Consider the following 14,571-nt stretch of genomic DNA (forward strand, 5'->3'; position numbering starts at 1 on the left):
TAACCCTTCAATCCTTTACTAATTAAAAATCTTTCTATCTCCTCCTTAAATTTACTCCATGTGCTGGCATCCACCGCACTCTGGGGTAGTGACTTCCACAGACTCACGACCCTTTGAGAGAAGTAATTTCTCCTCATCTCTGTTTTAAATCTGCTACCCCTTAACCTAAAAATATGACCTCTTGTTCTACATTATCCCACAAGAGGAAACATCCTCTCTACGTCTACTTTGTCAATCCCCTTAATCATATTTTATACCTCAGTTAGATCTCCTCTCATTCTTCTAAACTCTGGAGAGTAAAGGCTTAAACTACTCAATCTCTCTTCATAAGACAAACCCTTCATCCCTGGAATCAATCTAGTGAACCTCCTCTGAACTGCCTCCAATGCAACTACATCCCTCCTCAAGTAAGGGGACCAAAACTGTATGCAGTACTCCAGGTGCGGTCTCACTAATGCCTTGTACAGTTGCAGCAACACTTCCCAGCTTTTATATTCAATTCCTTTAGCAATAAATGCCAAACTTCCATTTGCCTTCCTCATTACCTGCTGTACCTGCATACTAGCTTTCTGCGATTCATGCATGAGGACACCCAGATCCCTCTGCACCGAAGCATTCTGAAGTTTCTCTCCATTTGCCTTTCTATTCTTCCGACCAAAGTGGATAACCTCACACTTATCCATGTTAAACTCTTGTCACTCACAAAATCATACATGTTTAGACTGGAGGGTTTTTAATCTGACCTTTTCATGCTTTTAGTATTCCAACACTGTGCTAATAATCTGCTGTCATCTTGTGGATGTGCTTGATAATAGCATTTTGTGGATCAAAAATGTAGGAAACATCATTTTTTTCCTACCCAAAAACCTTCATGCCTTAAACAGTTCCTTTAATAAAAACACACATTCTTTACAGTGTGTGAACAATGCATTATTATATATGCCTAGCTGATTGTTTATTAGGAATTAGGCCCAAACACCAACATTGCAAATAATGTTTTCTAGATGGGAAGGCTGTACTAATTTCGTAATGAGTAATGAGCCAGATTTAGTTAACAATCTGACAGTAAGGGAACTACATAATTCTTTATTTGCTATTTATGTTGTCCTTGTCTTAATTCCTGTGTCTAAACTATTAGGTACTACATGTATTGGAGTCTCATGACTATCTGTTAATATTCATTATTCACTTAGGTTGGGTTCCTTCATTCTTGTTAGAGTCTTAGAATTTTACTGCAAAGAATGAAAAAATAGGACAAACTTAATTTATAGGTTGAACAATCTGACAGTTTAGTATGATTGAATTTGATGTTAGATGTGGTAAGAAGAAACATTTACTAAGTTTCTAGATTTTGGTAAGGCTATATGGGATGAGACTAATGACACCAAACTAGTCAAAACTGTTTTCAGCTAAAAGTATAGATGAACAGTGGGAGTGTACAAAATGCATTTAGTTTAATACAGGACCAATTTATACCCCTCAGGGGAAAGAGCTCTATTTCCCAAATAATTTAACAGCCATGGTAACAAGAGGTGAGGGATAACATCAGATTAAAGGAAAGAACATATAAAAGTGCAATAGTGTAAATTCAAGGGACTGTGTGGTGAGAGAGAGAGAGAGAAACTTCTCAGGCGTCAGGGCCTGGAGTTAAAGTTCCTTCTGCCAGGAGCAGCAACGGGCGGAAAAAATTGCAGCCTGCTTGCTGCTGCGATTTAGCATGTGGCTGCTCAAGATAATACGCCGATCGGGCCGCCTGCCCCCATTCATGTGGTGGGGGGCGGGCTCTGCGACATTGGCAACGGCATCAGCTGCCTCTGCGCAGGTGCTGGTGCCAATTTTAAAGGGCAGTCAGACCTGCCACTAAATTTAAATATTTAAACCCGTATTCCCCCCAGTACACGGCAAAAAAAATCCCCCCTTTCCTCAGCCCAGTAACACTTAGATATAATAGTTGCCCTTGCATATAATAGTTGCCCTCCCCCCCCCCCCCCCAAAAACACTTGTGGAAGATTTGAAATTCCTCCAGCGCCCCCCCCCCCCCACCCCCAACTGTTCAAAGTGCAGAGGTCACTCCTTCCCTTCCCACCTACACTATACATGCTAATTTGATCCCGTTCCCTCCCCCTCCCCCACTACACTAAAAATCCTAAGTACCCCCATTCCCCACCTCTGTAGCACCAGCTTTCCCTGGATAGGAAAGTGAAGGCGCATGAGTGCCGGCTGCCGCACAGAAGATCCGTGCAGCCGGTAAGATAGCTGTCAATTTTATTTAAATGTATTCATTTACTTTATTTAAATATTTAAAGTCAGGTCCCGTCACTCAACAGCGGGAGGGCTGTCATGGAGCCTTGCTGCTGCCGGGAAGATTGGGCCCGGCACTTCCAATGTTGGGCTCCATGGTGGGCCGCTGCCAGTACGATTTCCCCACCCCCCTCACCACAGATCCCAATGTCGGGACCTCAACAAAATTCAGCCCCATGTGTTTGAATGTTGAGTTTCTTAGTGAGGTACCAGTGTAGCAAAGCTTTTAGAGGAGCTGGGCAAGTTGAGCAGCATTTTCCTGACTTCCACATTTAACTGCATGTGTGCAGATGCCAGAAGTTGCTGTCTGATTTGTTCCATAATAATAGTGAGGGCTGATAACCTCACCTTTATTCTACTGCAAAAACCTTGTCAGTTAAAGCTTCATTAATGTCAGTTCCCATGTCCTTTAAGTTGTATACATGCTGAACAGTAAATGCTGGACCGGAGATATTACTAAAAGTTAGATCCAGAGCAGCTTCTGTCTGCACTGGCTGTTCAACAGCTAAGGAGGGAGGTAATCATTTACCTAATTCAAGAAACTGCAGTTCTCCTTCGTTTTACTTCTATTGTTTTCCCTCAGTCAAATCTGAAAAGAACAACCTTAATTATCGTGACTTGACATCGGAGCAATGTCCAACGCCTAAAGTGGTTTCAAGATCAGTATTTTACTTATCGGCTGAGACTGGTAAGCAGAATGAAACGCTGGGCCATCTCCAAAAACTAACATAAAATAAAAACAAGAAATGCTGGAACCACTCAGCAGGTCTGGCAGCATCTGTGGAAAGAGAAGCAGAGTTAACGTTTCGGGTCAGTGACCCTTCTTCGGAACCCGTCACTGACCCGAAACGTTAACTCTGCTTCTCTTTCCACAGATGCTGCCAGACCTGCTGAGTGGTTCCAGCATTTCTTGTTTTTATTTCAGATTTCCAGCATCCGCAGTATTTTGCTTTTATCCAAAAACTAACAACTCTAACATCCATGCTGGTGTCTTTTTTTTAATGACATTGTCATGCTTAGAATACTGCAGAATTTTCACATTCATTTACTGTTATAAAAATTCAGCTTTATTCATTCTCGTTTTATGGGTATCGCTGGCAAAGCATGCATCTGTTGCCCATCCTTGGTGGCCCGTAAGGTGGTGGGGCACCTCCTTGCACCACTGCGGTCCTTGTGAAAGTACTCCGACAATGCTGTTAGATAGCAAGTTTGTGGATTTTGCCCAAATGACTATGAAGGACCAGCAATATATGTTCAAGTCGAGATGGTGTGTGACTGGAGGGGAACTTGGAGGTCATAGTGTTACCGTGCACCTGCTGCACTTGTTGTTCTAGATGGTGGAGGTTGTGCATTCAAGAGGTATTGCCGAAGAAGCCTTGGTGACTTCATGTTGTGCATCCTGTAGATTGTACATATGCGTAGTGCACTGGTGGTGGAGGGAATGGGTGTGTAAACTGGTGAATGGGATGCTGATCAAGCGTCTGATGGCAAGCTTCTTGACTGTTGTTGCTGCTGCATCTATGTGATAAGTTGAGAATATTCCAGCATATTTCTGACTGGTGCCTTATAGGTGGCGGATAGGTTTTGGGGAGTCGGCTGGTGAGCCACTTGTTGCAGAATACACAGCCTCTGAACTGCTTTAGTAACCATGGTATTTCTGTGGCTGGTCCAGTTGAGTTTCTGGTCAGTGGTGACCCCAGGTTGTCGATTGTGGGGAATTTGGTAATGGTAATGCTATTGAATATCAAGGGGAAGTTGTTAGGCTCTCTGGTCATGGTCATTGGCATTGCGTGGCATGAATGTTACTTGCCACTTATCAGCCCAAGCTTGGATGTTGTCCTGGTCTTGTTGCATGAACTGCTTCATTATTCTGACTCACACCAAGTTACGTTCACCTATCGCCCCTGTACTTGCTGATTTACATTGGCTCATGGTCTGGCAAGGCCTCGATTTTGAGATTCTCATCTTTGTTTTCAAATCTCTCCATGGCCTTGCCATTATCCTATCTTTGTAACCACCTCCTCTGCTACAACCCTCCAAGATCTCTGCACTATTTCAGTTCTGGCCCTTTTGTGTATATTCCACTTTAATTGCTCTACCCTTGAGGCTGTGCTTTCCGTTGTCTCGGCCCTAAGCTCTAGAAATCCCTCCCCAAATCTCTCTACCCCTCTCTCCTTTAAGGTGCTTTTCAAAACCTATCTGACCAGTGTTTTGCTCACCTGTCCTAATGTGGCTCAGTGTCAAATTTTGTTTAAAATGCTGTTGTGAAGCACCTCGGGGAATTTTATGATGTTAAAGGTTCTTTATAAATGTAAGTTGTTATTGTTGAAATGTTCAAATTATGTGCAGTATCAATTGATTAACAGGTAATTTAATGGTGTGAACACAAGGAATTTTTGTCGAACTAGCATTAGGACTGCTGCAGTTCGAGGAAAAGGCCCACCATCAACTTCTTGTTAACTAGAAATGGCCAATAATTCTAGCCTTGCCAGCATTGCCCCTGAACAGTTTTAAAAAAAAACGATTATATCCAGATAGGTAAACACCATTTATGCCTGGTCCAGTAATTGGTAATGTGGTGTTATCAATTTTACAGTTGTCACGAAGAGTGAAGGCAGTAGTTAGGAAAATATTCTTTTACAGAGGGTGATGGGATGCTTTGTTGTAGCAACTTTTAAGGGAAAATTAGATGAATATTTGAAGCAAGGCTGTGGTGAATGTACAGAGCAGTGGAATTCGTTTTTGATTGGCCTAGCAAAGAGCTAGTATAAACACAATGGGCAGAATGGCCACTTTCTGTGCTGTAAACATCGCTGATTTTATGCTCCTATATATTGCACAGGTCTGGTTATTGAAATTTAGTACATTTTTAAACAGCAATCTAATGCGTTTCCTCAATCCTGACAGAAAATTGGCTCTGTAATAAGGATGGACGTAACAAATCATAAAATAGTTTCAGCACAGAAGGAGGCCATTCAGCCCATTGTATCCATGCCGGCTCTCTGTAAGGGCAACTCACCTCGTCCGCTCCCTAGCCTTTTCCCCATAGTCCTGCAAATTTATTTTCTTCAGATGGTTATCCGGTTCTCTTTTGATGGCCTTGATTGAATCTGCCTCAACCATACTCTCAGGCTTTTCATTCTAACCACTAGCTGCGTAAAAAAGTTTTTCCTCATGTCGCTGTTGCTTCTTTTGCCAATTATCTTAAATCACTGTCCTCTGGTTCTGGGTCCTTCGGCCAATGAGAACAGTTTCTCCCCATCTACTATCATACGAATTAGGAGCAGAGTAGGCCACTCGACCCCTCGAGCCTGCTCCGCCATTCAATAAGTTAATGGCTGAACTGATTACTCCACATTTCCACCTACCCTCAATAACCTTCCACCCCTTTGCTTCTCAAGAATCTATCTACGTCTGCCTTAAGAATATTCAGACTCTGCTTCTACTGCCTTTTGAGGAAGAGAATTCCAAAGACTCACGACCCTCTGAGAGAAACAGTTTCTCCTCATCTCTGTCTTAAATGGGCGACCCCTTATTTTTAAATAGTGACCCCTAGTTTGAGATTCTCCAACAAGGGGAAACATCTTTTCCACGTCCACCCTGTCAAGACCCCTCAGGATCTTATATGTTTCAATCAAGTCACCTCTTACTCTTCTAAATTCCAGCAGGACAAGCCTAGCCTGTCCAATCTTTCCTCGTAAGACAGCCAACCTTTTCCAGGCATGAGTCTAGTAAACCTTCTCTGTACTGCCTCTACATCCTTCCTTAAATAAGGAGACCTTAAATATTCTGTCCAGACTCCTCATAATTTTGAATACCTCTATCAAATCTCCTCTTAATCTTCGCTTCTCAAAGGAGAAAAGACCCAACTTCTCCAGCCTATCCACGTTACTGAAGTTCCTCATTCCTGGAACCATTCTCATGAATTTTTTCTGCACCCTCTTTAATGCCTTAACATCCTTCCGAAGGTGTGGTGCCCAGAACTGGACACAATACTCCAGTGGAGGCCGAGCCAGTGTTTAATGCAGGTTTATCGTAACTTCCTTGTTTTTGTACTCAATGCCTCTGTTTATAAAGCCCAGGATCCCATATGCTTTATTAAACCGCTCTTTCAACCTGCCCTGCAACTTTTAATGATTTGTGAACAAGTTCCCAAAGTTCCTTCTGCTATGTAATAATAATATAAAAGTCGGCGGTGGCTGTCCCCCGATTCAAGGATGACGTCTACTCAAGGTTGCGAGTTTCTGCCATGGCACGTCAGGTGACTGAACAGACTGATTCTCGACCCGCAGAACTTTGGGCACATGGGGCAGGATGTCCCACGAGGTAGTGGGATTCGGAATGGAGGGTTTGTTTCCTTTTTTTTGCTTCTCTGCCGCTGCTCTGCCTCATCATTAAGGCATTTGGACTCAAAGCATAATGCAGCTTGATGGATAAGTTGTTGCTAGTTTGAACGATTGGTAGCAAGTTCCTCCCAGTTATCAATTTCAATGCTGCCGCTCTTCAAAGAGAGCTTCAGTGTGTCTTTGAAACGTTTTCTTTGTCCTACCCAGAACGCTGGCGGGGGAGACAGTTTTTGGCCATCCAGACACAGCGTCCAGTCCATTGAAGCTGGTTATGCATGAGTTTTTCCTGAATGCTGTGGAGCTGGCTTCCAGAAGGACACTAGCGTTGTTCAACGGTCCTCTCATTGAATCCGGAGGATTTGCGGAGGCATTGCTGATGGAATTTCTCTAGCACTCTTATGTGTAGCTGATACACAGTCCCGGTCTCGCTGCAGTACAGGAGTGTGGTGACAACAACTGCTTTGAACAGGAGGACCTTTTTTGACTTGCAGAGGTCTTTGTTGTCAAACACTGCTGTAGTTTGTAGAAGGCTGAGCTGGCGCAGCTAATCCGGTGTTGGACCGCCTCGTCAATGGTGGCCTTTTGAGAGGTGGCTGTCAAGGTATGGGAGGTGTTCAACATATTCCAAAGTCTCTCCTTCAACATGTATGCGAGGTGGAATATTTGGCTGACCAGGTGTGGGTTGATATGAGTTTTGTTTTGGCAACATTCAAGGACAGGCAGAGTCTCTTGTAGAATTGAAGAGATCGACAGCAGCTTGCAAATCTGGTGAAGAGTGGGCAACGACACTGCACTCATCCGCAAACTGTAGACCATGTATATCTATGGTGGTCAGTATAGTTTTGTCACGGAGGCGACAGGTTAAAGAGTTTTCAATCTAGGCGGTATTTAATACTCACACCAGAGGGCAGCTGATCTTTGATGAGGTGACTAGCCACTGTCAGGTAGATTGTGAATAGCATGGGGGCTATCTCACAGTCTTGCTTGACCCCGGTCCGGATTTTGAAGAAGTCTGTTTCAGATCTCTCACTCAAGACAGTTGCAGTCATATGATCATGGACCAAGTGCAGGATTGTGGTGAAGTTTATTGGACATCCAAATCTTTGGAGCAAAATCCACAGCGTCTCGTGATTTACTGAATCAAATGCTTTGGTCAGGTCGATGAATACAATGAAGAGTTCCTGGTGGTGTTCTCGATATTTTTCTTGGAATTGTCAGGCAACAAAGACCATGCTGGAGGTTTCTCTGGAAGGTCGAAAGCCACACTCTGTCTTTGGGAAGATTTTGTCAGGCACAGGAAGTTGGCAATGCAGGTGAATGCCTGTCAGTATTTTCCCTGCTCTGGAGAAGAGGGGAATACCTCGAAAGTTTCAGCAGCGTGTTAGTTACTTAGTTAGTTAGAGATACAGCACTGAAACAGGCCCTTCGGCCCACCGAGTCTGTGCTGACCATCAACCACCCATTTATACTAATCCTACACTAATCCCATATTCCTACCACATCCCCACCTGTCCCTATATTTATCTCTGTCTTTAAAGATGGTTACAATTGTCGCATTCCTGAAGTCGGGGAGGGGAGTTCTTTTTCCTCCCAAATCCGTAGGTTGAGTGCATGGAGTCGTGATGTGAGAAAAAGCACATCAGCTTTGAAGACCTCAGCTGGAATACCATTGGGGCCACAGGCTTTGTTGTTTTTCATCCATTTGATTGCTTGTTGCAGCTCTTCCATCAATGGTGGTTCGTCCATGGATTCTACGACAGGGTACTGGGGGATAGCCTGAAGATTATCAGCTGTTGCTGTGGATTCACAGTTGAGGAGTTGTTGAAAATGTTCTTTCCAGCATTAACAGATGGCATTGTCATCCTTAAGAAGAGAGACCCCATCCTGTGAACGAAGGGGATTTTGTCTATTTGACTGTGGTCTATAGATGGCCTGGTGGCTTCAAAAACGCTTTGCATGTCATGATGGCCAACATGTTGTTGGATCTCTCGGGCTTTCTCTCCCCACCACTAGTCCTTTATCTTCTGAATTTGTCTTTGGGTGTCAGCCTTGAGCTGTTATAATGCTGCCTACTTTGGAGATATTACAACCTTGGGTTGCTCTGCCAGACAAATGGAGGCTGCTGGTTTTTGTTCCAGGAGGTCACATATTTCTGTTTTTTGTCAAACCAGTCCTAGTAACAATGATGCTTGAACCCAATGGTCTGGACACTGGGCTCTATTAATATAAAAGTAGGATAAGGGTCAAAACTAAGCATACAACATGTATTGATCAAAATTTAAGAATCTTGGGGAAGGGACAAGTGGAGAGACTTTATTTAGGTGCTACATTATGTCTCCGTGATATGTTAGAATGATGAATTAACAGGGAGATTAAAAGTTTGATACTGCCACAGTAATTTGAGTAGCTCCATTTAATGCTGAAAACATTTCATAGAAACGTAGAAAATAAGAGCAGGAGTAGGCCATTCGGCCCTTCGAGCCTGCTCCGCCATTCATTATGATCATGGCTGATCATCCAACTCAGTAACCTGTTCCCGCTTTCCCCCCATATCCTTTGATCCCTTTCGCCCCAAGAGCTATATCTAACTCCTTCTTGAAAACATACAATGTTTTGGCCTCAACTGCTTTCTGTGGTAGTGAATTCCACAGGCTTACTGCTCTCTGGGTGAAGAAATTTCTCCTCATCTCAGTCCTGAAAGATTTACCCTGTATCCTGAGACTATGATCCCTGGTTTTGGACACCCCCACCATCGGGAACATCCTTCCTGCATCTACCCTGTCAAGTCCTGTTAGAATTTTATAGGTTTCTATGAGATCCCCCCTCACTCTTCTGAACTCCAACGAATATAATCCTAGCCGACTCAATGTCTCCTCATACGTCAGTCCTGCCATCCCAGGAATCCGTCTGGTAAACCTTTGTTGCACTCCCTCTATAGCAAGAACATCCTTCTTCAGATAAGGAGACCAAAACTGCACACAATATTCCAGGTGTGGCCTCACCAAGGCCCTGTATCATTGCAGCAAGACATCCCTGCTCCTGTACTCAAATCCTCTTGCTATGAAGGCCAACATACCATTTGCCTTTTTTACCGCATGTTGCACCTGTATGCTTACCTTCAGCAACTGATGTATGAGAAACACCCAGGTTGGGTTGCATATTCGCCCCTCAGTTTATCGCTGTTAAGATAATCTGCCTTCCTGTTTTTGTGACCAAAGTGGATAACTTCACATTTATCCACATTATACTGCATCTGCCATGCATTATCCCATTCACTCAACTTGTCCAAATCACCCTGAAGCCTCTATGCATCCTCTTCACAACCCACCCTCCCACCCAAATTTGTGTTATCTGCAAATTTGGAGATATTACATTTAGTTCCCTCATCTAAATCATTAATATATATTGCGACTATCTGGGGTCCTAGCACCGATCCCTGCGGTACCCCACGAGGCACTGCCTGCCATTCGGAAAAAGATCCGTTTATTCCTACTCTTTGTTTCCTGTCTGCCAACCAATTTTCTATCCATCGCAATACACTGCCCCCAATCCCATGCGCTTTAATTTTACACGCTAACCTCTTATGTGGGACTTCGTCGAAAGCCTTCTGAAAGTCCAAATAAACCACATCCACTGGCTCCCCCTCATCAACTCTACTAGTTACATCCTTGAAGAATTCTAGCATCTACTATTTCTAGGGCCACTTCCTTAAGTACGCTGGGATGTAGATTATCAGGCCCTGGGGATTTATCGGCCTTCAATCCCATCAATTTCCCCTACCCCATTTCTCTACTAATACTGATTTCTTTCAGTTCCTCCCTCTCACGAAACCCTGTGTTCCCCAACATTTCTGGTATGATATTTGTGTCCTCCTTTGTGAAGACAGAACCAAATTATGCATTTAGTTGGTCAGCCATTTCTGTGTTCCCCATAATAAATTCCCCTGTTTCTGTCTGTAAGGGACCTACATTTATCTTTACCAATCTTTTTCTCTTCACATACCTATAGAAACTTTTACAGTCAGTTTTTATGTTCCCCGCAAGCTTACTCTTGTTCTCTATTTTCCCCTTCTTAATCAATCCCTTGGTCCTCCTTTGCTGAATTCTAAACTGCTCCCAATCCTCAGGTCTCTTACTTTTTCTGGAGAATTTGTATGCCTCTTCCTTGGATCTAATGCTATCTCTAATTTCCCTTATAAGCCATGGTTTGGCTACCTTTCCCGTTATACTTTTGCGCCAGACAGGAATAAACAATTGTTGCAGTCATCCATGCACTCTTGGAATATTTGCCATTGCCTATCTACCATCATCCCTTTAAGTAACGTTTTGCAACCCATCATAGCCAACTCGCGCCTTATGCCTTCGTAGTTTCCTTTATTAAGATTCAGAACCCTTGTCTCAGAATCAACTACGTCACTCCATCTTGATGAAGAATTCTAACATTATGGTCGCTCACCCCCAAGGGGTCTTGCACAAATAGATTATCAATTATTCCTCTCTCATTACACAATACTCAGTCTAGGATGGCCTGTTCTCTAGTTGGTTCCTCAACGTATTGGTCCAGAAAACCATCCCGTATACACTCCATGAATTCCTCCTCCTACGGTATTGTGACTAATTTGATTTGCCCAATCTATATGCAGATTAAGATCACCCATAATTACAGATGTTCCTTTATCGCATACGTCTCTAATTTCCTGTTTAATGCCATTCCCAACATCACCATTACAATTTGGGGGTCTTTATACAACCCCCATGAACGTTTTTTGCCTCTTAGTGTTTCTCAGCTCTACCCATACAGATTCCACATCATCAGAGCTAATATTTTTCCTCACTATTGTGTTAATTTCCTCTTTATCCAGCAATGCAACTCCACCGCCTTTTACTTTTTGTCTGTCCTTCCTGAATACTGAATACCCCTGGATGTTCATTTCCCATCCCTGGTCACCTTGCAGCCATTTCTGCATAATCCCAACTATATCATACCCGTTTACATCTATTTGCGCGATTAATTCATCCACCTTATTGTGAATGCTCTGCGCGTTAAGGCATAAAGCCTTAAGGGTTGTCTTTTTAACATTACCTGACCCCTTCCCACTATTTTTCAATGTGGCCCTATTTGATTCTGCCCCTTGATTTCTCTGCCTATCACTTTTCTTATTCTTATTGTCTATTGTTCTTATCCTTGATCCTCTGACTCCTTGCAAAGGTTTCCATCCCCCTGCCATTTTAGTTTAAACCCTCCCCAACCACTTTAGCAAATACTCCCCCTAGGACATCAGTCCTGGTCCTGCTTCACGCTTTTCAAAGTTGTATAGTTCCAACCTCTTTGCTCATTTTAAAATGGTTGTTTAGTTTGGTGCACTTCCTGCAACCCTGTGATTTTAGTTTTTGTTTCTCCTACCTTTATCCACCATTGGGAAGCAACAGGCTTCCACCTTGTGCCACTAGATTTCTTAGTTTTTGCATGAGCAGTTGCAGTTGATTATGGTCTTGTGTTGAACAGAAAATGAGAAAAAATGGCTGATTTGAAACCCATGACTTCTACAGAGATCGATGACCAGTTTTGGTTGAGGGATAAATATAGATTGGGATACCAGGGAGAACTTCCCTAAATCTTTTACGGTCGCTTGATGGCAGCTAGGGCCTCGGTTTAACCTCTCATCTGAAAGATGACAAGTGCAGCAACCCCTCAGTATTATGTGCTCGAGTGTTTGGAGCAAGACTGGAACTCAGGACCTCCTGAATCCAAATTGAGAGTGCTTCCCCTGAGCCAAGGCTGACATTCCAAACTTCTTCAGAGAGAAGCATGAATTTAAAAAATTTTAAGTTATCAGATTCTGAGTCTCCTAGCTTTATTGAAGCAAAATGTTTTTATGCAGAGGCAGAAATGGAGAAATTAAAAAGAAAACATTATGTATAGGAATTTATAGGAACAGGAGTAGGCCACTTAACCACTCGAGCCTGTTCAGTCATTCAGTTAGATCATGGTTGATCTGCGACCTAACTCCATATAACTGTTTTTACCCCATATTCTTTAATACCTTGGTTTCAAAAAAATGCTGTCAATCTCAGATTTAAAATTTACAATTGATCTATGGGTAATGGCATTAAGAGGTTAGCTATTTGATTGTTTTGGCACAAGGACAGTGGGTTGAATGGCCTCCTGTGTTGAATAATAAATGATTTTACACATCAGAATTGTGGTTACTGATTTAGCTTACTAGGTTTCAGATGGTTCTTATGGCTTCAACTCTTGCTTGGCCTTAACTAATATTTTCTCCCTTTACCTGCCTGTAGGGAAGGGCTGCTTTGCATTTGGTAGCATTGCACAGTAATGCAGAAAATTTGATAATTCAGCTAAGTGAGAGTCCTATTCATGAAACTGTGTCTTGGTGTTTCAACATGCTGTGCGAACATGCCATATTATTAAGTTGCCAGCACAAAACATTTTTTAAGGACAATTTTATGTATTTGAATATTGCCTGCTGGGAGCATATACTAAGAAATCTTGGCAGCACTTCCCACAATTTTGTAACTATTAATTTTGATGAAAATCTTGAAGCAAATTCCTCCATTTTCCAAAGGTGAGGCTTTCGACTGGAACACACATTTGTAAAATCAGTTCTTATGTTTTTTTTGTTCATATTTGCCAATAATGTAAATGTAAATCAGTCAAGTTCATTTTCTTAGCTGTTTTGAGTGTTGTGTTAAAGAAAAACTAATATTGATTTTCTTGCTTTGTGTGAATATTATCTTCTGCCTTAAAAGGCCTGCATTGCCTTCAAGATTTCTTTTAATATCCATTTAGAAAGAATCCTTATTTTTGAAACAAGTACTGATGATCAATTTTTTGTTGAATGCAAGTCATGCAATAAGGATTTTATTTTGTTTATATTTAAGGGCATCTGAAACAGATTGATCCTGAGACATTTAAAGACTTTTACAACTTCTGGAAGGAATCTGAGACTGAAGCGCAGGAAGTTAACCTGCCTCTGGAAGTGATAGAACACCTGGACAAAAATGAAAGTGTCTATAAATTGTCATCATCTGTGAAGACCAATTATGGTGTGGGCAAAATTGCATTAACACAGAAGCGACTGTTTCTTCTTATGGAGGGAAGACCTAGCTATGTTGAGATTACCAAATTTAGAGACATACAGGTAATGCTTTGGAATAGTATGGGTTCGGCTGTTGTCCAAACACAAGATGTGTGTTAGAAATGATGAATATCTTAGTTGGACAACCACTGAGATCCTTTGATCTTCGTTACAGAATTACAGAACTGTTACAGTGCAGACCGGGGCCATTTGGCCCATTGTGCCAGCACTGACTCTCCAAATGAACAATTCACCGAATGCCATTCCCCTGCCTTCCCCCCCCCCCCCCTTAACTCTGCACCTGCAGTCTAATTCCCTTTTGAATGCCTCAATTGAACCTGCTTCCACCACACACTCAGGCAATGCATTCCAGATCCTAACCACTCACTGCATGAAGTTTTTCCTCATGTCGCTTTTGCTTCTTTTGCCAATCACATTAAATCTGTGCCCTCTCATTCTTGATCCTTTCATGAGTGGGAACAGTTTTTCCCCTATCCATTCTGTCCAGACCCCTCATGATTTTGAATACCTCTATCAAATCTCCTCTCAGCCTTCTCTTCTCCAAGAAAACAGTCTCAACTTCTCCAATTTATTTTCATACCTGAAGTTCCTCATCCCTGGAAACATTCTCATGAATCTTTTCTGTACTCCTTCCAATGCCTTCACATCTTTCCTAAAGTGCGGCGTCCAGAACTGGATGCAGTACTCCAGCTGAGACCAAACTAGTATCTGATACAAGTTTAATACAATCTTCTTGCACTTGTACTCTGTACCCTTAATAATAAAGTCCAAGGCATGGTTTATTAACCGCTCTCTCAACCTGCC

At 42.5% G+C, this 14,571-nt stretch overlaps 1 protein-coding gene across 17 annotated transcripts in view; it reads left to right on the forward strand.

Moving 5' to 3' along the window:
* dennd3a (DENN/MADD domain containing 3a) overlaps window positions 1–14,571 on the forward strand; it is a 220,883-nt gene that overhangs the window by 161,611 nt on the left and 44,701 nt on the right. For 14 of the 17 annotated variants that reach the window (XM_068031304.1, XM_068031317.1, XM_068031308.1 and 11 more), the window contains 2 exons: window positions 2,885–2,989; window positions 13,550–13,809. In XM_068031304.1, coding sequence (XP_067887405.1) covers window positions 2,885–2,989; window positions 13,550–13,809 — 365 coding nt within the window. The remainder of the gene's footprint in view (window positions 1–2,884; window positions 2,990–13,549; window positions 13,810–14,571) is intronic. The other 3 variants (XM_068031312.1, XM_068031319.1, XM_068031315.1) reach the window with 1 other exon arrangement.

The sequence above is a fragment of the Heterodontus francisci genome, chromosome 5 (assembly GCF_036365525.1).
Source record: "Heterodontus francisci isolate sHetFra1 chromosome 5, sHetFra1.hap1, whole genome shotgun sequence".
NCBI classification, from domain to species: Eukaryota; Metazoa; Chordata; class Chondrichthyes; order Heterodontiformes; family Heterodontidae; genus Heterodontus; species Heterodontus francisci.